At 42.5% G+C, this 25,099-nt stretch overlaps 1 protein-coding gene across 1 annotated transcript in view; it reads left to right on the forward strand.

Annotated features, from left to right (window-relative positions):
* Positions 1-4,797: 4,797 nt before the first annotated feature.
* Positions 4,798-25,099, forward strand: part of TMOD2 (tropomodulin 2) — a 32,038-nt gene continuing 11,736 nt past the window's right edge. Inside the window, exons 1-3 of the mRNA XM_083871221.1 lie at positions 4,798-4,841; positions 14,869-15,084; positions 16,747-16,903. Coding sequence (XP_083727347.1) covers positions 14,959-15,084; positions 16,747-16,903 — 283 coding nt within the window. The 5' untranslated portion in view covers positions 4,798-4,841; positions 14,869-14,958. The remainder of the gene's footprint in view (positions 4,842-14,868; positions 15,085-16,746; positions 16,904-25,099) is intronic.

Below are 25,099 nucleotides of genomic sequence, written 5' to 3' on the forward strand. Positions count from 1 at the left end.
TCCTAAACTGATTAAAACATAATATATTTACTCTCTACAATGCTGATGTGGTAAAAAGGAAGAATATGGGTTCAAAGTGTATGGCTTGAGACAGAAATAGCTTCCTGCCTAGGGAATTCACACAGGATGTAAATGGGAAGGATATTGTCAGTAAAGTAGATGATAACAAAAAGTGATGCCTGACCCTCTGTCCTATATATCTTTTGTTTTAATGAGTGGCCAAACTCGAAACAAATTATAAGTGAGGAAATCATATTTTGTCCAGTAGCAGCAAAGCAGCATGGTTCAGTCCTGGTTCTCTTGAGACACAGCCCTAACACTTTGAGAACTTTATGTTCTGATGCAGAGGGTTAAGACAAGCACATTCCCATGAGATTACACAGCCTTTGGTAGGAGGCCACAGGGGTAGGAGGCCACTACCTGCATATGTGGGAAAATTTTTCCCTTTTCTTGTGGATGGTTGCCGTGTGGCCAGCCCGGGGCCCACCTGCCGAGTCTAAGGATGAGCTGAAGCACTGACCATCAGACTCAGAGCATTCTCAGCCCCATCTGCAGGAGCACACACTGTTGACATGCTCTGCCCAGCATCTGGGACCACCCCTCGCAGGGCTTTGTTTCTCAAGTAGACCATTAAGTTTAGACATATCCCAAATGATGCAATTCCCTAGGACTGACTGTATGAAAGAGAAAATGGTACAAGGAACATGCCCAGTGTATACTGGTCAGGTCCAGAAGGCCTTTGTCTGACCTTGGACCTCTGACTCTTTAGATAAAGAGAGAAATTCAATGCTGAAGAAGTTGTCCTGCAGATCCATTCATTGAGAAGGAAGTGGAACAGAAAGGTCTTCACCATTTGCAGACCCTGTAAAGAGAGGAGCACAGCATCTCTTGGATACTGCTCCTATCTGAGGTGCAAACTACTTTCAATGGGACTATGTAAAAAAGGTGGGGATTTGGCCAAAATCTCCTCATTCTCATCCCAGAAGAGACAGCAGAGTTGACGTGGGTGGAGGCTCTGTGGATGGAGCCTTTACTCCAGGGTGTCTCCAGGGCAGTGTGAACCATCCTAAGGCACTTCTGAGCAGGCTGGCTGGAGCAGAGCGGGGATGCAGAGCTCTGGAAGGGGGCACAGCACATGGTGAGGTTCTGGGGTCTGGCCCCAGGCTCAGTAGTGCTCATCCTGTGGGCAATCCCTTCCACCTTTCAGCCTTCAGCCTGTTCCTGTTCCCAGTGCCATGCCTGCCAGGTGGGCCCCAGACTTCAGATAACCATCTGTTCTGTCTCACTTTCCACACCCACCAAATGAAAACTGTGGTTTAACTGGATATCTACTGCAAATTAACTGGTACTGATAAGATATTTATTGTTAGTGTTACGACCATGGCAAATGCAGTGTCTAAATTGAAATGCATTTATTCAGGATTTATAGCACTAAGGATGTAGAAGGGTTCACAGGAAGCAAGTTTGAGTGAAATAACAGAGGACTTGATGTTAGTGTTATTTAATGTATTACTGTACCTTGCCTTATAAAACAGTCCAAGAAAATCCTATTATCTGTCAAAGCAATGCAACTAAAAAATTTCCAGTCTAAATAAAGCTGGGGATTGACCAGCTAAAAGGCCTGAACCATCAAGGTCTTATGAACTGAGGCTTCTTACATAGACTGGTTTTCTTTCAAGGCCATTTCAGAAGTATCTCCCCAATTCAGTAATCTTACATGTGAGCAAGAGTCATTTTTTTTCTCTACTCTAGGTCTGAAATTTGCTGATCAGAAATTGAACCGGGGGGGTTTTATTTACAGGTCACTGAATTTGATCAACAGCTGGTCTTTAAGGGAAGAGATCAAAACATGTACAACACAGTAATCAAGTCCAGATGTTGTCTAGAAGACAAGCTCCAGTTCTAGCAGGAGTTAATTAAGCAAAGTCTTACAAGCTATGTCATAAAAAAACCAGATGAAAATAATGCCCCTGTGGTTTTTTTCTTAAAAAAATGCAACAAACATTTTGAAACAACTGACCACATTTTGGCTACAGATAGTTCAGTGAAATAAAACTTGCTTTTGGGTGCCCCAGTTAATGATTTACTGGTACAACCTGCTGGCAGTAAGCCCAGCTTAGACAGTGTTGGAAAAATGCCAAACCTCTACACTGCATTTACCATAGAGCCTGTGAAACAAACTGTCACTGGGTGTAGGGAAGGCTGAGCCAGGAAATGCATTGTTTTAGGATCCACGGGATCCCAGCTCTCAAAGGCATCCCCCAGAGTGGAGTACATTTTTTTCTAGGGTAATTGTCCCCTTATACGTTATATCGTTAGGGTGTTTGCTCTGCCACTGTGCTTCTTTCAACCGGTCAAATACATAAATGAAAATAAAATTAAAAGGCTAGGTGGGCAAAATGTTATGCAAAGGTTCTGCCAGGGAAAAAAGGACTGCTTAGGAGCCTTACCCTGTCCCCTCAGATGTGCCAGCCTAGGAAATCCCACACATGGGAAATATGGTCAGTGTAGGTGGCCACAGTAATTAGATGTAAATGTATCACAGCACACATAGCCCATAAATGGGATCTCCTGTAGCCTAGACATGGGATAGAGCTCAGATTCATGAATTGTATTGAATACGTTTGTCTTTTAATGTTGTATTTTGGGAAGAATGAAAGATTATCTAGTACATCTGCATTTAATCTATTTACTGTCTATGTCTTTGTTGGTATGGCTCATGACAGGTGACCTGCACCTTTTCTTAAACAGAAACTGATCATATTTCTAATTTTTTGATTGCAAATTCCATGCATGAGGTATAAGGAAGAAAGAAACATGAAACCACAGCCAAAGAAGAGCAGAATCTTGACTTCAGCCAAACTCTATACTCCTTGCAGAGGATTGTTACTTTTTTAGCAGAAAGTAATATGAAATAAATTCATCATCAGATATATGGCATGCAGATGGGAAGGTCAGAATGGGAGGATTTATTTTCCTTCATATCAACTGAGGAAGAATTTCAACTTAATAAATACATTTTAAGGCGTGATGGGAAAATCTGAGTGAAAGAACTTGTAGGAGTTTATCAAAAAACAAACACCCCAATGTTAACTTTCGCTCTGTGTAGATAGCATACATTTCCCTTTCCCAGTATTTGTACAATTATGAGTGACTCATTCAAGCCCTGATCCTGCAGACCAAGAATAAATCCCAAAAGAGGGTTTAATCCATGTCAATAATTAAATCCACATTTCTGTCTCATGTCTGAATGAGACCCATTTGCAGGGAAGCTTCAACCCCACCACCAAACCAAGAAATTGCTCTTCAGCCTGAGCCACCAAGTTACAGAACAGAAGATTTCAAAGCAATTTGGTTCAGCTTCCCTAATGCTTCTGGGACTGAACAAACAAACCTACAGATGCAAACCCTGTTTCCTTTGAATGCTTCAAGGCAGGGAAGGAGAGAGAAAGACTGCGGAATAAATGGATCTGATTATTTTCCATTTCTATTGATCTGATAACATTTTAGATGTTTGGCAAAAAAGCTGTTAAATTATGGCTGGATATCCCATTTTATGAGAAGTTTGAGGCAAGGAGGTTCCAAGCAGGTAACTGCAGCTTTGGAGGATTTTTCTACACTCTACACATTATTGTGGATACTGGTGTTTTCCTTAGCAGCAGAGGCAAACCACCCATGGTAACCCTTCAGCCCCTTGTATTAGCCTGAGTTTCCTGCTCTAAGTCTTGCTACAGATGCCTGAGGTATTTGGCAGGGTTTGGAGTTTCCTGGTTATACTTTTTTTCCATAGGAAAATTCAACTCCAGTGCAGCATCTGCTTCGTAACAAGGCGATGTCTTCTTTTCCTGCCAATGTGAAAAGAAACTTAAAGACATCCCAATCACTGGAACAGCTTTTCTGTTGCTCGTGACTCATCACTTAGTGCTCAGAACCAAGGGCCTCTGTTCAACTAAATCACAACACCCAGTGAAAGCATTCTGATAAATTAAATTATGGACATGCTTAATTAAAAGGGGTTCACTCAAATAGTATTACATGCATTTTCAACCAATGGTTGACCTTACTATGGAATAATAGAATAAATGTAAATTGAACTGCCAACATTAGCTAACAGAAGAAAGGAAAAACATCAAAATGGTCTCAGAGGCCAGCACCCTCTACTCCAAAATTGTCTCCCTGGGGTGACACATCTTGGTTCAGGTGAGGGCCAGCAGGTTTCTGCTGCAGGACCTGTCTGTCTGGCCCAGTTTGCAGCGGGTGTTGAGAGGAGCAGACCATGTTCTTTGGGCTCAGCTGGGGACGCGTGTGGCCAGAGCTGACCAGCAGGGCTGCAGAGGAGCCCGGGCAGCCTGCAGGGAGCGCGGGCAGGGCTGTGCCCGGGGCAGGGGCGGCGGCCGCGGCTGGCACAGCACCCAAACCACAGCGCGGTCTGTCTGCTCCAGCCGCACAGGTGAGGGGCAGGCTGAGGCTGCAGCACGCCGAGCCAAAGGCGACAGGGAACGTGTGGTTAGGTGGGACCTCACCTGCAGGCTGGGGGCGGACAGAAGCACAGAGGGCTGAGTGGGGACAGGGGACAGGAGGATGCTCTGGCCGGGGGCGGGAGGGCGGTGCTGCTGTCGGGCCGGTGCCGGTGGCGGTGGCGGTGCCCGGGCGGCCGCGGGCGCTGCAGGACTACGAGTCCCAGCGTGCCCGGCAGGGCCGGGGCCGCGCTGCGCAGCCGCCGCGCCGGGCACCCACCTGCAGCCGGCGGCGCCGGGCGCGGGGCGCGGAGGGGCGCGCAGGCGGCTCGGGGCTCGGAGCGGCGCGCAGGCGGCGGCGGCCAGGCCCGGGCCCGCGGCGGGGTAAGGCGGGCCGGGCCGGGCCGGGCAGGACGAGGGGCAGCATCCCTCGCGGGGGCTCCGCGGGGCTCCGCGCACTGCGGGGCGGGCGGGGCGGGGGCGCGGCGGGTGTGGCGGAGCATCCCCCGCGCGGGGCTGCGGGTGCGGGGCGGCCCCGAGCACACCCGGCCGCGCCCTGGGAGCCGTGCGGGGGCCGTGCGGGGCATGGAGCGCTCGGAGGGCTCGGGGGGCTCGGGGGGCGGCCCCGCCACGCCCGGGCTCGGCCGCCGCCGCCGCTTTGACAGGCGGGTGCCGCCTCTTCATTGCGGGGCGCTCCATCCTCGGGGCGCGCCTGGGAGGACAGAAATTAGATGGAGCAGTTTGATAAAACACGTAAAGAAGGTGTTTGTGTCAGTGATGATGGGATGCCCCTCCCTGGGGATCTCCTGCCTTTTGTATGTCACGGATAAAGCAGGACCGGCCGAGGGGGCTCTGCTCCCCCGCCGGCAGCGGGTCAGAACAAACCAACCCATGGCGGGTTCGGGAATAGAACGCTGATTTAGGAACTTTAGGAACATTTCCCAGGTCCTGAGGAGCAAAGCGTTCCCTCAAAACCTGCACATTGGCATATCACATACTGCCTGTCCTGTCATCGTCTAATTAAAAATTATCAGGGTGCCCTAAATTCAAGGGGATTTGCTTTAATGGAAACTTTGAGGGAATTTCTTCTGCCAGAGTGAAAAGCCACAGTTGACCAATGAGAAACAAGTAAATATAACTGGGGACTATAAACACCAAAATGTAAATGACAACTGGTTAGACTAACATAACCATCCTGAGCTTAGCAGTGACATAAACTTCTGAAAATAATTCTAACGTTATTACTAATGAGACAAATTCAGAAATTTATCAATATCAAATATAAATTTTTTAAAAATTGGAAGAAATAATTGTATTTTTATATCATGAATGATACACTGTGTAGATCTGTGCTTTTGAAGAGGAAATCTTTATCAAGTTATTAAGTTGTGTGTCTGTAGTAAATAGATGCAATCTTTCAATTTCTTACCATATGAAAGCTTTCCTTTACCTGATTATTCTCAGAAATTGTCCTTGACCTTCCTCTTATCTGCCCTTCATTCTTGGAGAGAGGAACATGTAATGGGAAAGAAACACCTGGGACCAGCTGGCCTAGTACTGTAGGCATCACATCCTCTAATTCTTTGCAAGGCATACAGTTAGTAGAAAACTGAACTCAGGCTCAGGGAAGCACAGTGATGTCCCACTGAATTACACTGACAGTGTCACAGTCCTTGTTATCCCATGTTATTCTGCACTCATTTGCTGTCTAACAGCCTGCCTGCCTTTGTGCTGGTGCTCTACACTGTGCACATCTTAACTGGTTTCCACTATTGAATTTTTTACCACTGGGTAAGAAAAACGAAGACTTATGTGACTCATTTCAGTAACTTCACCAGCCTAAATTCCTAATGTGTTTTTTTTTCCCATTTATCCAGCTTGGTTGTATGTCTGAACTTATCCAGTAGCCTCTGTCTTCTTGATAATCTAAATAATTTTGTTCAAAGTGGTGTGTTTTGCTCTCTGATTGCATAGCTTTTTTTCCTTCCCTCCCCAAATTAATATTCCTTCCAATATTTTACAACTTCTGGCAAGCAATGTTTATGCATTTCTGCTGTTAGTAATCTGTTTAAGGAGGGTTTTTTTGGTAGCATTCCTATATTATTGAACCTGCTAGTTTGATGGCTTCCTGTAATTGAATGTTCTTTTGCCTGAGGCTGAGGTGGCTGTGCAGGGGTTTGCACTGAGAGGCCCCAGGAAGCCTTCTGTAGCCACAGGTGGGTTAATTGTGGGCTGAAAGCCTATGCTCTGCTCACTGACCACAGCAGGCAAGTGTAGTGGTGGCTTCTCTTCAACAGAGGGGCTTGATTATCATTATTTGGTGCCCCAGAAATCTGTAAATGTAGTTTTTAAATCCTTCTTTCAAAGAGCAGCTGGGACTGAGTGTCCAGCTGCTATGCTAAAATAGGGAAATCTGAGAACAGTGGTGACAAAAAGGTAGCACTTGGTTTGTTATCTGTTGGCAGCACAGGTGGAACAATGCTGGAGTTTATGTTACTCAGTGTCCTTTTTTCCTATTGATGTTTCCAATGTGGGAAACAAACCCTGGTGTTGTCATTTCCAGGGCTGGTCTCATCTATTTCGTTGTAAAAATAAAAAGTCAATTTCCAGGTAATTCCTTCTCCTGTTTGTTGTTTCAGCTGTTGGGATGTGCACATCCTGCCTGGTTTCTGGCTTTGGTTTACAGATAAAATGCAAAAAATGTTGGTAGTTATGATGTCTCTGTACATTGTAAGGAGAAAAAAGCAGCTTAGGCAAGATGCAAAAAGAGGTTTATTTAGAAGGTACCTAGCAGTGGTCACTATTCAGGATCTCAGTTCTTCATTATTACAGTCATTAGTACATTAGTACATTAGTTTTGTACATACAGTACAAGAGTACATTAGTACTCTTACCCAGCCTTTGGATCCATCTGCTGTGTTTTCACTTGGCATATGCTGTTCATGTAAAAGATCCACTTAAATATACAAGATGTCCATGGAAGAAGAGCCCATAGCCAAAGAAAAAGCTGTCCAATGCTTCACACTTGGAAGATGGTTCAATTCTTTATCTTCCCACTTGACCTTGGTCAAGGCCTTTCTTTCTCCTGCCAGGGCAGTGGAGAGGCTCTCATGTGGCTGATGGTGTTCAGGGCTCCACAGCAGCTGGTTCCATGGAAATAGGATTGGTCAAGGAGGATACCAGAACCTGGCCTTTGGTTTGCCTTTCCAAGTTTGCCTCTGTGAAAAGCTGCAGGTTCTTCCTACCCCAGTGTGTGCTTTGCTTTGCATTCATGGTAGATGTGCTGATTACAAGGACTGCAGTTCTTTACACAACACAAAAGATGGGGCTCTGAACTGGATGAAGACACCACCTTGTAAACATCACAGCTCTTCCTGTAATGTGTATGATCCATGTTCCCCTGGGGACCACAGAGCCAAGGGCTGCTGTGTCACAGGGCTGGTAGATGTCAGCTCTGGGGCAGTGCTGACCAGGGGGGGCAGATCTTTACCTGTTCCAGGTAAATCAGCACCTGCCTGCTGCCAACCTGCAGGGTCTGGTAGTTATGAAGGAGATTAAAACATCCTTGGTGCCCCACAGAAGATAACAAGGCCATTTTCTTCTCCTTGCTGTCAAATGGGCACTTATCCATCAGTCAGGCACCACTGGTACAGCTCAGCAGGAGGGTGTTTCTGTTCATGCCAGAGTGAAGCTACAGATGACAAATTGTGGGTGGAGCTGCCACTTCATCCTCTATTTTGCCTGTATAAAAAGACTCTGTCCTCCACGATTCCCAGCCATGCACTGCACACCACCCTCAGCTTCAGACAGTGACTCTTATGTTTTTATCTTAAAAGAGCTAATTAACATTGCACAGATTTTCAAACCATCACTCAGGCTCTACAAAGGGAAGAACCCTACCTTCAAATTCTACAAAGTTACCAGGTGCAATGAGCAGAAAGATTGTTTCATTAGTTTATAGCTAAACTTTACCCTGCTAGAAACAAAGGGGAGTGTTCAGCTGCAAGAGACAGGACAGACAAACAGGTCTCTGGTGTTTTCATGTACTTGATGGATCACTGAAGTGTCAGACCACCATACAAATCCCACCAATGTCTGCAAGGCTTACATTTGTTCTGTCATCCTCTTCTTGGATGACTCAATTGAGTGATTTAAAGGTTGGATTTCTTTAAGTAAGATTTAAATCATCATATGGTCACTGTACAATTAGTCATCATATGTTTGTCTGGAAACAGTTCTAATGGTTATGATCTAAAAATATCATGATACCCAGGAACAAGCTATAAATTCATCAGGCATTGTAAAGAAATACTTCCTTTCCAGGATTCAATTTCACCTTTTGAATGGTTATGAGTAATACCACTAATGTTATTTTAGAAACAATCAGAAATTGGTCATTATGTAACATTCTGCAGCAGTGGGAGAAGCAACAATGTTTCATCTGTCATTTAAATCACCAGGGAAAAACCTTTCATGTTATCTGAATCAGAGGGAGTAGCTCCCTTTGTGTCTTCTATAAATAATGGTGCTTTCATATGGATAATTTTGCAATATACGTGGTGGTTATTTTTTTTATAAAGGGCATGACTGAAGTCCCATTAGAGTGAATTAATGTCTCACATTTTATTTGCATGGGGAAGTTATCAATCCCCATTTAAGCAGCCAACTGTGATGTAAACTATAGAGCAGCACAAACATTACCAAGGTTCAGAATGCCACATCCAATTATCAAGTGGAGTTTTTCATCACTGAATGATTATCCTAAAATTTCAGGCCTAGTTTAATATTAGGACAACATAATTGTTAATTATCCACTGCTCTATATACAGGACTAAACCAGTTGCTGGGACCAGAGCATGAAGTAACCCTACATTAGCTCTGGAAAAAACCAGCATTTTAAATACACAGGGAGGGATTTTGAAGGATTCCTTGCTGCAGTGTGACCAAGGATGGCAGCTGGGCTGGGAACAGAAGAGGTTTGGCCACACTCTGACTGTCCCAGAGCCAGCCCTGAGGCAGTGCCAAGGGCAGCTGAGCTCTCCCCCTGCCAGCCTCAGGGACACCCTCTGAAGGACCCAATTCTACAGTCCTCAAACAGGTGATTTGCTCTGATCCACAAAGTGACCATGCTGTGTCATGAATGGAAAAAGTGACTAAACTGGAGCAGTTCAGTACTCCTTATGTTCTGAAGTTCTTCTGAAGTTCTTTTTTGGGAAACAGACAGAAAAGTCAGGGGATTCTAGAAGAGAATTTTCTACAGATCTCTGTTCAATTTTCTACCTCTGTGAATTTCTTTGTGATGTCTACTGTATCTACATCAGGACCTGTAGCTAATACTATTCTCATCATGCACACACAAACTCCAGTTTTGTAATGCTGTTTTCCTACCACACTTGTGTTCTGTGCTGGCCCCAATGCATTCCTTCTAACTTTTCTTAGATTTATGAACCTCCTACTGCAAAACAGGATCTCTCAGTATACATCCCCCATATGTTCATGGTTAGAAAGTACATTGGTACGTTTGTCTTGCCTTTGAAGTATAAAAATTAAAAAGGAACCTTACTTATATGTCAGATAATAGAGTGGTTTTTTTTGTTTGTTTGTTTTTTTGTTGGTTTGGTTTTTTGTTTTGTTTTTGTTTTTGTTTTTTTTTTTTTTTTTTCTTTTTTTTTTAAGTTTTAGCTTTTAGCAGCTCAGCCTTATTTTTCATAGACATTCCCAGACAGCAGAGATGTTCCCTGTCTGGCACTGGTTTCAGGGTGTTGGTGAGAGCACTCCCTTGCCTGGACAGCATGGGACAATCATCTTTCTTCTACTGAGCATCTGCTTGTGTTGCACAAATACGGCTCTTAATCATAATGGCCTCAATCCTATTTATTTGGTCCAGTATCAATTTAACTTCGGATTAATTCCACCTGGTTTTTATTTTCATGTTTAGCCACAGGAGTCTATTTAAAGAAAGAGATTTTTTTCCCACATTTACAGATCAGTTTCACAACTGTTTTTCAAAGCATAAATATCCACCACTGTGGATACAGAGATGGTTTAAAATAGGTCATGCATCAGAAATTCCTTTCTAAAGATCAGTTGCTGTGATTTGTAACAATGAGAACAATTTCTCAAATCTGATTATAAAAAAATATATTTTTCCAATCAGAATGCAAAGCCCTCTATTAATAGATTATTTCCCATTCATCTCTCTATACTTCATAATGCACATTTTCATGCAGCTTCATTCTTAGCTTCTACACACTATCAAACCTGGAAATTCACATCCTCTGTGTCACAGTTTTCTCCTCTCTGCAGGACCCCAGAGACAGATGTTTCTCTAAGTTTGTAGTCTGTGTTTTAGATAGCAGGAGTGACCTGAAGTGCATTTGTAGCTGCTGGTCCATAGGAGATTCTACAGTTCTTGTTCCAGCACTTCCTAAGGGATCCAAGCAAATGCAAGTGGGAACCCTGTGACATTCAACATTAATTCAGCAGAAGAGTGATTCACTCTCAAAAGGAAACATCTGTATCAGCAGTAGGAGATTACAACAGTGTTATGGTATCAGCAGAAACCACAGCTTGGCTCCTCTGGAAAGCCCTTTCAGAAGTGTATAAGCATAACAAAAAAGTACTTATGGAACATGGCAAGGTACAGAGGGGTTATATCACAGCAGGTGTTAACTACACTGAGCAATAATGATTTTATGTAGGCTGACTAATGACACCCTTTTTTCTCTTCGAAAACATGGTTTGAATCCTGATGTTGACAGGAATAGGTGAAAAGCTGCCCCAAATAAAACTGCATGTATTTCTTTAGAAGGAATCAGAAATACAACTATAGGAAGGAGTTCTTTGAAGTTCACTGTGAAACCTCTGTGCTCCACAAAAATTTAAAAGAGCAGAAATGCCTCTTACAGTTCTGTCCCATCCAGGACGAGCACAGATCTCACCTGTTGGGCTTTGCTGTTTAACAGTGGGGCTTAGGCCCATGAGAAACTGAGTTGCTCCGTACTGAAACTCAGTGGAGAAAAATAAATGGGATATGTGCTCCCCTGTTCCTTAATCTCTTTCATTCTTCCCAGTAAGTTTGAAGGGAAATTGCTCAGTGTTACCCATGGTCCCTCATCCTGCTTCCCTCAGTGTCCCTAATGCAGTGTGACATTCAAGAGTGTGTTGTCTCTGTGGTTAGATTGGACATTTCCCTTCTGTTCTGTGACACTGATCTGCTTTTATATGCTCAAAATAACAGCAGCAGGGAGCTCTGGGTTAGAACTGCTTTTTTAACTAATGAAAGTTTTCATACAGTAATCATAACAAAGCAAATCCAATGGATGTAGTGTGCAAGAAGTAAATAGTTGTGCACACTCAGGCCACAGTAAAGGAGCTGCACAGACAGCATATGGCTGTTTACATACACAAAATTAACAGTATCAAATCCAATTAGGAAGGTGGAGATCGTTATCATCACATTAGACAGCAGTTTCAGAGTGTGTGAATCAAGAGCTCAGCATTTCCTTCCCAGTCTGACTGATGCTGAATTGTTGGACTTGTTCCCTTGATTTCTGATACGGTGACTCTGGTGAAAGGTCAGTAGCATAAACCCAGGAGGTGAGCCATGGGTGTTCCAGCCCAGCCTGCAGCAGCCTGTGCAGCACAGTGAAAGCTCCAGAAAGGCTTTACTGCTTTCAGGGATTGTGGACAAAGAAATTCCCTAAGCGCTGTCTTCTGCTTTTGTTCAGTCACAAAAGAGTAGGATTCTGTTGTGAAAGGGAAAATATCAAGGGAATTTCTGTTGCAAATGTGTGCAGGCAAGAAAAGCATGATTCCAGGCTCTTCCATGCACTATCAGTCTAATAAGGGTTATTCAACACAGTACTTCATGCCATGAGAGAGGTTAGGCTGATATATCTGTAATACCTGGGTTTAAATTTCCCTTTGGGGTATCCCTGCTGGACATGGTCAAACACCTGCTCTTCTTAATAATTAGAAGTCACAATATTGAGAGCTGTCACCTGTTCAAAGTGTCTCCTGGCACATCTTCCCTTTATGGCTGGACAATTCACAAAGGATTTGGGGCTGTCTGGTGCACACAATCATATCATACCCTGCAGTGCCTCCCCTAAGCCCCTGGGCTCAGCTTTGCAGACCTCACAGAAGCTCTCAGATCCATGGCCTTGCTGATCCCAGTGACACAATTCCTTGTTGTAATCCTGCAGTGCTGCACATCCGAGGGAGAGGTCCTGCTGTCAGGTGTCCTGCACAACTGAGCTGCTGACCCTCAGCCTGGGAAAGTCTCTTGGACTCTTACAAGTTGCTTTTTCCTACAATATTTAATTACCCTAACCTTGGGATTACATTTCTGTCTTTTCCAGGGATGTGATTAAACTCTAATAAAATAACCATTTAAACTTAAATAGTTTTAAACAGCTGTAATCCCCTCAAAGAAATTTTTCAGCTCAGTTAATGACTGCTAGCTGAAATGTTATGTTTGTAATGAGTTTATCCAAAGGAACTTAGAGAAGGCACCTGATGCCTTAGTGCAGAATATTGTACTGCAGCTCAGTTTGGTTCTACAGTTTAAACAAATATACTTACCATTTTAAAATAAAATGCTTTCATTATTTAACAAGTAATTCTGATAAAAATTGCATGGATTAAACACATATCAAACTAGTGTTCTTCTTAATCACACAGTACACAAAAACATTAGCTCTTTTGTACTGTTTTTGGCCAAAATATCTCCCACACTCATCACATATGATGAAATTTTGGTATTATAAGAAAATTTCACAGTTGTAACTTTGTGAAACATCAGATGTTGACTACCTCCCTAAAACAAACTCTTAATTTAAAGAATGTGAACTGAATTCTATCCTGACATTTGGAATGGCTTCATGATGATGTTGTGCTAGGAAAACAGCAGCCACAAACAGAGCAGGAATAAGGAAAAAAAGGAAGTGTGTAGGTAAAATAATGATTTTTCTTGGAAAAGGATATTTAAGTGTTTCATGTCAAGGCTTAATGTGCCTTGCAGTAGTCATAGAATTCCAGATATTTTGAATTTGAAAATCCACTGATTATTCCCTTCCCTTTCAATAGGTTGCTGATTTCTAGTCTTTTTGATTAATAGAAAAATGAGATGTGTTTTAATATTTAGAATTGAAATAATGAAACTCATAAGTGGATGAAATCTTTTCATTTGGGTTTGGAATAAAAGAAAAACAAAAATCAGGCTTCCAGCTCATACGACAAGCAACAGAACACACATGGATTTTATCAGCTTATGACAACTAAAAACCTGGCCAAAGGAAATTAGGTTTGGGGTTGATACATCAGTCAGTGGTAGATGCCAGTTGGCTGGATTCCATATCAACCATAACTCTGAAATTTGTGAATGCAAAAACTCAGCTGTGAAACTGCACAGTTAACATTTGGAGAGTGCTGCTGCTGCTGTGGGAACCTGGGCACACTGGGGAGGGCCTGGAGCACACTCAAAGTCCCCAGTTAAGGCTGTTTCTGATCAGAAGTTAATTCTCTTTCGCTCGATCCCTTCACAGGCTCATTCTGGTTCTAGAATTTGCTCCAGACAAGAAAAAAAAAGAGCAAGTAAAGACAGAGAGTCCTTTGTCATTGTCATATGACAGATAATATGACAATGACTGTTGTGGTCATGCAAATGAGATCTTCTTGTTCCTGGTCGGTTGGCATCCTCTAACAAGGAATCATATTCAAATTTTAAAACTAAAAGAGTTTGTGAAATACTAAGTCTGTATTTTTTTCATGACTGTTTTGAACTTCTGCAGTCCCCCATGTAGCAGACAATTACAGATAATATTTTGAGCTGTAACTAGCATCTCCTCACTCCAAGAATTTTGATAATAAGTGCTATCATTTGTATCCAACCATGCTGAAGTAAGACTAACCACCAGTGTAACTGGTAATGCTTAGGTAACCAGAATGTGCCAAAAAAGTCAGCCAAGATGATGTGGATTAGCTTTTAGCCACCAGCAAAGCTGGGATAAGATAGAATACCTCAAGGAATAACATTTTGGTTTTTTGTTTGTCAGTGTTGGTCTGTTGTCTGTGACTCTACCACTTTCCTTTGCTTCTGGCCAAAACAGCAAACAGATACTGTTTCCAAGCAAATGAAACAAACCAGCTATATCTCTATGAAAAAGGAAAAGTTGCTATTTCCCTTATCTATGTCTCAAAGCTGCTGTTTGCTGCTGCCCCCAAGTTTACTGAACCCGTCCTTGCTGTTCCTTGGCTAGTGCTGCCCAGGACGTCCCACACCCCTGTGCTGTGCCAGGACATCTTGCTGCTTTGTTTTCATTAATAAGTGTCAATGTGACCCTCAGCACGTGGGCTTTCCAGGACTCTCAGCTAAATGGAGATCCTCATAATGCTTTATTGTTGGCAGTGAGCGAGGCAGAGGAGCTCAGTGCCCCTGGATGGTTGAAATCCTGAGCAGCAGCAGCAGCAGCAGCAGTGGAGCAGTGCAGCAGGAGCCATGTCTCTGCCCTTCAGGAAGGAGCTGGAGAAGTACAAGAATATCAACGAAGATGAGATACTCAGCAAGCTCTCAGAGGATGAACTGAAGCAGCTAGAGCATGTTCTGGATGACCTTGATCCTGAGGTTAGTGATGATAATTGCCACGCTGCCTGTTAGAAATGCCACACACTGCAGCATTTTTAATTTGTATTCTGTTACTGTAGGGACAGTGTGCCCTAAGGTGTGAGCAGCTCAGCTATGGATATTTTGGTTGTATTCCTGCTGTGATGTGCTACTTTTCTAAAAGTCACTGTGCTCTTGGTCTGTCCCATGTCTATTTAGACATCAGCTTGTCTGCAATCTAAATCTTTAATCATGTTGGCACACTGCAACACAATGAGAAGCTTTCTATGGCTGCTATTTGTGAGCACAGCAATAAACAAACATAACCTGTGTTTATGGAGATCAGGTCTTTTGAACTTCTGAAATCTGTTGACCATGTAGTTCAGCACATATATTTTTAGCTGAAGAGAACATATTTGGGCATGATCAAGAAAAATAGGATTCAGCTACACAACTGTCATTTTCCAGAGAGTAAGAATTGTTGGGATATTTGAAGACATTCTCGCAAAGAATTTAAAGATCTCTGGTCTGAGAACCACTTGATCCTACAATAATGAGGTTACAGCCACAAGAGTGCAGGGAATTGTGACTGTACCTACCCAAAAATATTCAGACTGATGTAGGAGTTTGAAAACTGGCAGATAAAATGTTCTGTCTGGAGGCAAAATGAATTCCAAAATGAATTTGGAGAAACACAATAGGTTTCTATTCTGGTTCTAGTTCTATGGCACCAATTTGCCTGGGAATTAAGAGGGACTTTACTGTTCTCTCCCTCCATGTTGACACTTCCCACACTACTACCACTTCTACATTTCTGGTATTTTCAAGCATCTGGCATCTCAAATGGAGACACAGAAAACCATTATAAAAGCAACACCAACCAACCAAATAAATCAGGCCATGGTGCATTTGTAGTTAATGCAGTGAATTTGGAGCACTCTGGGCACATTTGTGCATGCACAGATAAAATGACTGGTGACTTGGGTTCACTGGCTGTGCTCAGAATTTCCAGGGTATTTGCCATGCATCAGATTTACTTGCATGCTCTGGCCAGTGAGGAAATGTTTCTGAAGTACTCTGAGGCACCTTCAACACGTTGGCTTTGCTGCATGTGCACTGCAAGGTCCACCTACCTGTATTTTTGTCTGGGATTTCCTAGACTTAAACATGGGGACCTTATGCATATTCCTGTGTTACAGGATGCAGATGAAATCACAGGATCCCACAGCTACATGTTGAAAGTGGGAATTATCTGCTGGCTTCCTCATACTCTGAATAGCTGAAGTCTACCTTATTCACCAGTCTCTTTAGTGCATGCCATTCATTTCTGAAGTCTGAGAGGCATCTGCTTTAGAATGAAAGGAATTTTCAAAACGACTGAATGATATACTGGGTTTTGTGGTTACATTTAGGTAATGTGTGTTACTGCTGTCACCCAAGAGCTTTATACAAATAATGATTTCACTTAAAAACCAACACTGAGATGAGATTTGGAGCACTGTGTGAAGCTGCCTCCTCTCCTCTCCATGTCCTCCTCTCTCACAGAATGCCCTGTCCCTCTCTCTCTCACAATGCCCTGTCCCTCTCTCTCTCACAATGCCCTGTCCCTCTCTCTCACAGAATGCTCTGTCCCTCTCTCAGCCCTGTCTCACTCTCACAATGCCCTGTCCCTCTCTCTCACAGAATGCCCTCCTTCCAGCGGGATTTCGGCAGAAGGACCAGACCACTAAACCTGCCACAGGCCCCTTCGACAGGGAACGCCTGCTCTCCTATCTGGAGAAGCAAGCCCTGGAGCACAAGGACAGAGAAGACTTTGTGCCCTTTACAGGGGAAAAGAAAGGTACTGTCCATGCTGGTGCTGGCACTGGTAACACACTGCCTGGTTGAGCCTGGCTGCTCTGGGGGACGTGCTGGGACACCACAAGTGAGGGCTACTACAGTGGTCAGGGCTCAGATCTGGAGCTGCTGGAGCAGAGGGGAAGGGGGGTGGTTATCTGCTGCTGGTGTCTGTCTCTGCTCTGGAGCCCCAGTGGCAGCTCCATGGCCTGTGGCAGGTTAATGGCCTGTGGGGAGGTACAGGAGCACCAGTCCAGCACAGGGCTCAGCAGCAGCTCCCTGGTCAGCCAGTGCCTCTGGGTGCACTCAAGCACAAAGGTGCCCTCACCAACCCCACAGGGACTGTTCCCTGTTAAGCATTAGGCCCATGCAAGGGGATTGCAGTGGGGGAGGTGTTCAGGAGGAAACACATAAATGCCTTTCTGAGTGAATCTTGCCTACAACTGCTGTAAGTAACAGTTCAGGGAATACAGTTACAAAAAATAAGTATTTTTCCACTTGTTTACTAGCACATCTGGCAATGCTATTCATGCAGACACTTTCCCTGCTACCCTTGTCCTACAGCTACAGGAAAAAAAAAAGGGGGAAAACAGGAAAACCTAATTCTAATAATTTAAACACTGGTAGGATAACCTCAGGGCAGGAACAGTTATAATTTAAACAAACAATATTCCTTTAGCACCAATAGCTCCTTTCCCTTGTTTATAAAAAGTGGACAAAAAGGCTGGCCTCAGGCAACCTCTTCATTCAAGAGGGAACTTCCTATGTCTGGGTCCATTTCTGGCTATGGAATGGATTTGCCATTATTCAAATGGGATCTGCTTAAGGGAAAGCAGTTACTTCAAGAAAGTCAAGGGCAGCATTTTTAACATTATGTAGCATTACCAAAGATGTAAAATGTTATTTATATAACATTTCATAGGCCAGGAATTGTTACTATCATGACACTGTGTTCACAGTCTTTGAAACAATGATTTCAGGCAAATGAGAGATTTTTCAGCTAGATCTGATCAATGTGTCATTTTACCATGCAGCATATTCTTTATCCTACTTTTTTCCCCATCAAAACACCTCCATACTGCTCTTCACAGGGCTGATTGTGAGCCCACTGACATGCAGGGCAAGGCAGTCAGTGGTCAAGCACACACTGTGCAGGAAGGAAAGCACTTTACTCTAGTATGGATTTATTACCAATTGTTTCCAGTCTCCTGCACACTGCTGTGTCAGAGCAGTACAAGTCTCTGCTTGCAGGTCCCTGGATATTTATACCAACACCTTCAGTCATGTCTCACCTTACTGATATTTACAGGCTTAAGATTAAGATTTTGCATTTTTCACTGTAGTTATACCTGAGATCTCCAAATAAGCTGGAAACATCAGTGCACAAAACTCAGCAGTGTGTGGAATTGTATATACCCATAGGACTGGCCCTTGATCTGTACAAAATGAGGCCCTGTATTGTCCCTGACAGTGGTACTGTATGGGCTGGGCTGTTTAAGCCATTTCAGTTTTCTTTTGATGAAGCTAAAGCAATATTATTCCTACATTTGCTTCCAGATGCCCTTAAAGTGCTTATTAGTGCTGCTTATTATTCCTGGTGTCTCTGGTGTAGAAATACCACTGCTTTGCAAACACAACCAACCACATATTTCAATTCCCCTTGAGCACAGAGTGAATGCAGCCTTCCTAGCATTTAAAGCTGTTCTTAATTTGGCTTTTGATTCACTGTGTTCATTTACTTCAAAATTACAATTTCAAGAATTATTACAATTATGAGGTAATGACAGCATTTTAGGCTGAAGGAATTATTCCCCTAATTTCCTCTGTTCTTTGTACAATACAAATTCATGACAAAATCCTCAGTATCAGCTTTAGCAGATTAAGTCAAATGAAAACAACCACGTGTTCTGTGATTTCTGCTGTCATTTTACAGTTATAATCTAAACACACAGAATTACACTACATTTTCTTTGAAGTCAGAGGCCAAACCCTATGAAAATACCCTTTGTTTCTTTGTTGGTTAGAAATAACTGAATTAATCCGAGATCTGATGAGGTCCAGTACCTTGACTATTGAGAACTGATGGGCTGCACAGTGTCATTTTTGTGCTTTGAGAACAAAGTTGTTTATTTTGAGCTTGGCATATCCTGAATTGGTGCTGGAGTGTGAGTCCTGCTGCCCCTCTGTGGCTTGGCAGGAGATGTCCTACAGAAACACCACCAGACTTCCAGCAATGCAGGAGCTGAGCCTTATAAAACATGTAATTGAAATCTCCGTCTGCCAAAGGCACTGAAATCCTCCCATGGATTGTATGATAATCCTGCTAATTGGTTGAATTTGGTGAAACGTGTTGTACAAAGTCCATGTGTGGCTATTCCTGGATCTTAGAATCCATGCTTGTAACTGCAGTGTTACTTATTTTGACACTCTCAATTGAAAAAACCATAACAACAGGATGGCTATATTAAAATAAAATTACTTGATTAACATTTGTAAGAAGATATTTCCCATGCAAGGAAACAAAGCAATCTTGACTGACATTTTCAAAATCTGATACTACATGCCAGATTTAAAGTCACTTTAATTAGAGAATAATTAGTATTCTTCCAAAGCTCAGTAATTAGTTCAGGAAAAATAATTGAATGTGTCCTCAGAAGAATTCTAAAGAAGGATATCTCTTAAGGAAAGTCTTACTTCCCTCCTTTCGCATGCTGATGGTTTCTAAGGTGCATTTACAGATTGGTAAATATTTATATGATTATATTATATAGATTTCTGTTAAATTATTTCTTTACACTTTAGAAGCACTGTAATGTAGGCATTCTGAAAATAACTCAAAATTAATTTGATGCTATTTCTGCTAGTTAAAAATTAATTTTTCAAGCAGCTCTAAAATACATCCAGTTCTGTGTATTTGGGAGATATTGATGCCAATTTGCCATTTGGTATTTATGACCAAAGAATATTTGCATGTCAGTAGGATTAGAATATGTCAAGTATTGTTTGAACATTTGTCAGTGTTTTGTACTATGATATTTGTCTGCCACTGGGAAAGCATTTATTTTTTCAAGTTTAGGAAGTGGGATGGTTCTACTAAGTGTAAAGTGACATTTCTACCAGTTCCTACAGTTCTCATACAAAGCTAAAACTTGGAAATTCATAAGCTGAAAAGAAGGTGGCATTTGAAATATCCTCCTTGCAGACTACTTTGTGGCACAACATGATTTTTTCATCCTCTGTGACTGCCTCTCTTTTTTTGTTGTTGTTAATATTTTATTAGAGAATTCTTGACCCAGAAGCAATACCAAGCAGCTGCTGAAGGACAAAACTCAGTTGCCTGTGTTGGTCTCTATATGCTGAGCAACCATAAGGTTTTGATTGTCCTAGAAAACAAGCCAAAACAAATTCCAGAGCTGACAGGGATATCCAGAATGGTTGAAGCACAGGAAGTGTTAAATATGAGCCCAAGGCAGGGGGTTGATTATTCAGGGAATTGCCTTGTTTTTGATTGTAATTGTGGTTTCAAGAGGTTGGAGACGTTTGGCAAAAACAATCAAACGTATGGAATGCATTAGGGGTTTGGCCCTCTGCCACATTGCAGCTTGGTAACAAACTTCATTAATTGCTGTACAAGAAGGATTTAAGCCTGTATGGGACAGAGCTCAGATTTCAATGGAGACCCGAGGCTGGCCCGAACCGGGGCTGAAATGATCACAGGCACACACCCAAGGCTGGCCACTGAGAAATGCCTTCAGACTGCTTTACCCACATCCTCCCTAATGCAAGTCAGGGCTGGGTACTTAATTTCAATGTCCCATTGTGTTGTTTGAAATGATCTGGTGGCTTTCAGGAGCTCTTGTGCAACACAGATGTCTGTTAGTCATGAGCAGTAAGGGCTGATAACTGGGGCCATGGTGCTGGGCAGTTTGTAAGTGTTTATTTTGTGTATTTTGGATTTGTTCCTACTTAGGGTAGATGTTCTGGAAATCCTTACATAGAACCTGATGGTCTGTGGAATTACTTAGACTGACCCACTGCACTTAACACAAACAGCTTGGGGGACAGGTGGTTTTCAGACTTCCATCACTCCCATGTGAAGTATCATTTGCAAGTTCATGAATGACCCAGGAATAAAAAGAAGAGGTGGCAGTGCAGACACAAAGTATTCCAGAGCTCTGTCAGTGCTGTGTTTTCTCTGCAGTCTGTATGTCTGACTCAGTTAAGAGCTGAGTTCTGCTGTGATGCAGACATAAACTGGTAACAGCATTTCTGCTTCTGCTTTGTTGCAGGGGTTCTCTGAACTGTATGGTATTAATGAAACATAATTTTAAAAAGCTCTTTTGTAGTGAAATGTCATTAGCTATGAAAGGTTGCTTTAAGGATTGCTGTTTCAATCCTTCACTACTGTCCCTGTTTTCTACAAGGTCTTCTGCTCCTCGCCAAACCATTTCATTTTGGATCCAATCCAGTTCTCATCAAAATCATGGAAAAACTCCAGTGGATTGGGCTATTATTATTTGTTGCTGGAAGGGAAACATGCTTGTATGTGATTAAATACTAACATTTTCAGCTGATAGATAAAAGGGAAAGGGAAGAAAGTACCAGAGAGCTTTTGGCCAAACCTGTGTTTTCAGTTGCTCTGGCAGAGACCATGTTGCCTGTGGTGCTGGGCCAAGCAGAGTATCAATGCACAGCACCAGTAATAAGGACAGTCACTTTCAGAAGGTCAGAGAATTAGAGTAGATGCTAATGAGTTCCAATTCCACTGTGTCTAACAGACTGCTTTGGAAAGTTATGGTTTAGTGTAGAGACACAGTATCTTGGATTGACATGGCAATCATTTCACCCCCAATGCTTAAATGGTTTGTTTAAAATTTTTGCCACCTTTTTCCTATTCTTTAGGGCTTAAATTTAGAACTGATGTTTGTCTCTTAAGGCATTGAAAGCATTGCAGTTGCTGACAGTAATGCCTCTAGCTAGTGCCTCTCACTGCTTGCTTTTCTAAGACTCTCTTTTAGTTGCTCATGACTTTGCCAAACTTGCACAGTTCACAGTGAAATTTCCCATGCTGAGAGGCTGCCTCGAGTTGAATTTTTGGAAAGTGTCAGCAAAAAGGACTTAGCTGCTTCCAAGAACAAGATTAGGAGAAAACACATTGTTTTATCCATCTAGAGTAAATTTTTCCAGCTGTTTTTTTAATGACCTGCAGTGCCTCCGTGCTTTGAAGAGAGGACTTGAAATGTATGCCCTTTGGGATCCCCAGGGAAATATACTCAAGTCTGGCATCCTCAAAATATTGTGCTTGTACATCTAGTTCATTCTAGCATTCTCCAAATATTCCCCCTGCTGTGAGTGCTGGTCAGAGCTCCTGCCTGTCTGTGCAGGGAGCACAACAGTGCCCAGAGGGGCCTGGCAGGGCTGGGCTCTCGGGATGTTCTGGAAATTCCTCATCTGAGAGGCCCCTGTCACACCAGGACCAAGGGTAGAGAGACTCCCTCCTGCTCTGACAGAGCTCCCCTCCCTTTGCAAGGGCACTGCAAAGGAGAAAAAAGAGTAAAGAGCCAGCAGAGAGGCTGGGGCAGAGAGGGGGAGTGGAGGCTTTGAGGAGCTGTATGAATATTCCAGGATGAAGGAGTAGATGTGGCAGCTCTGGGGAAAGGAGCTGCAGAGAAGAGCAGGGGTAAGGAAGGGAGGGCAGAACAAAGGGAGGAGATGGGAAGGATCAGGATTCAAAGATTTTCAAAACCAGGAGACACAAGGGATGGGGAAGGCACAGGGGGCAATGAGGGAAGGAAAAGAAGAGAAGAATGTGTTGGGTGGGAGAAAAGAGGCCAGAAAGGAACATAACTAGTGTGGTATTCAGCCCTGCCCACATTTCAAGGGTTCTTGATGTCCAGAAGGACCTGAAGTGCAATGGCACAGTTTGAGTTTCTTCCTCCTCTATCACCATTCCACAGCAGACATAAGAGCTTTCTGCTCACTTGGTGGAGTGGGTAACCCAGGAGGTAAAACCCAGGAGGTAACCCAGGAGATAACCCAGAGGACTGCCCTGACTGTGGGCAGTTAGCATCCAGAGGCTGCATCCTAACTTGTGATAATCCATGCAAGGGTCTGAAGAAATTCTGGGCTTCCTTCTGATTTAAAAAAGTACAAGTCGGCTTTTGTTTATTTTTGTTTGAGCAAGCATCCATTCCAGGAGAGTTCTTTGAAGGGTATTGCTGCAGTGGCAGAATCACAGCATGCTGATCAAAGTCAAGGATACTGGTGCAACTTAAGTTCACTTTTTGTGTTTGTGCACAATAGATTTAATAACTTTGGAATGCTTATATTTGCAGCCTTCCTATTCCATTGTCATAATTTTTAAGGCATAGAATATGCTGACACTAATCCAAGAGCAACAGCACAGCAACAATTACGATGCTGCATTTTTATTACTACTGGCGTTCAGCTTCATGCTTACTTGAGTTTGGCCTGTTTTCTTCTTCATAATACAAATTTATTCTCGGTAAGAACTAGTTTAGCTCCATTTTTATAGAATATTTGCAGGGAGGGGTTTAAGAAAGCATCAACAGAAAAGAATAGTGTAAAATGGAAAAAGTGAATCAGGTGCCTGTGATTTATGCAAGGCAGATTTCCAGGATTATTGAATTTCACTCCCAAGGTCAGTGTAGCATTCTGTAATTGAGAACAAACAGGCACTCACTGTAGTCAGGGATTCATTGAGAAGTCAGAAGTAGTAAGTGTAACCAGGTATTTTCTTGAAAGTACAATAATCTGAGCTACATACACTTCGTAGGAAAAGAAAGTACATTATTGTTTTACAATTATGGCAGAAAATGCATTTGTATTATAAAATTAAGTAAATGTCCTTAAAAAATTAGACATTAAATAAAAGGAGATTTTTTTACAGCTACTATAAATGGGCTTATTTCCCATTGCTCTGTGTTTTATTGAGTTTTAGCTTGTACAGTTTTGACTTTTTAATGACCTGCAGTGCCTCCATGCTTTGAAGAGAGGACTTGAAATGTATGTACAAGATGGGAATAAATACCAAATATATACTAAATATAAATAAATACTAAAATAAAAATTGTGGCAATTTATATTTATTCATGAAAGTCAAATGACATGAGAAGGAAGGAATAGAGGAGAAGACATACCAGAAATGCTGCTCCAAATGCTGCAAACTATAAACAAAGGTGAAATCCTGAAAATGTTTTTAGATTGGACTTGCTACTAAAATCCTACCAACTGCACTATCCAAATTCCTTTTTCCCTCCTCCTTATATAACAATAAATAAAAAAACTCACTTCAGGAAGATACACTTGAAGTAGTACCCTGGTTAGTTAATAAATCCTCCTATAGATATGCATATTGCAGTTAATTATTACTGTATAAGAAGGTGGGGATCTCATTTCCTTGCTTTACTCTGACACTTCTTTAGTGGGGGCATTTGCACAATGCAGGAAAAGAGACCTGGTTGATCCAAGTGGCAAAATGACATCTATGGTTTCATGACTGTTCCCAGTGAATTTCTTTTTTAATAGAGAATTTGCTTTCCTTTTACCTTGGTCCACATTTCTGTGTCTCTCTGTAGTGCTTTCCTCTGAGTCCTTCTTCCCTCTGGTTGTCAATGGATTTTGTTTCCCGTAGCCTCTTTTGAGGAAAACATGAACCATATTGTATTTCAGCTTCAATAGAAGTCTTGTTTTTGCAGTGGGTGGAAAGGAGTAGGTCTGCTGTTAAACTGAGCCAAGGCAAAACTCTGCTCACTGCACTCACACTCACAAAGTCCCTGTTTGTAACAAGCTGCCTCAGTCATCATCCAGGTCACCCCAGACACTCACCCCAGCAGCTTGGCCAAAAGAAGGGCAGAATTGCAGTGATGCACACTTAAAATTTCACACTGAAAGAAAGCACTTGGGATTTCACACACTTTGGGTTTCTATGCTGGTGTAAAAATAAAATTATATCATACTGCAATTGAATTTTGGTTTGCAGTTAATCAAAAAGTATATTATTTTTATGCAGAAGTGTGATTATTTTTGTCTTGTTGATAACAAAGTAGCCCAAGTTATGTAAAAAACTTTTGTCACCCTGTTTTTCATTGGTAGAAAGTTAAGCTATTACTATTAAGACTTAGCATAGAACATTAGCATATTCTGGAGACAAAAAAATAACACAGCCAACATTAATTAT

The sequence above is a fragment of the Zosterops lateralis genome (genome assembly GCF_965231275.1).
Source record: "Zosterops lateralis genome assembly, chromosome: 13".
In the NCBI taxonomy this organism is placed as follows: domain Eukaryota; kingdom Metazoa; phylum Chordata; class Aves; order Passeriformes; family Zosteropidae; genus Zosterops; species Zosterops lateralis.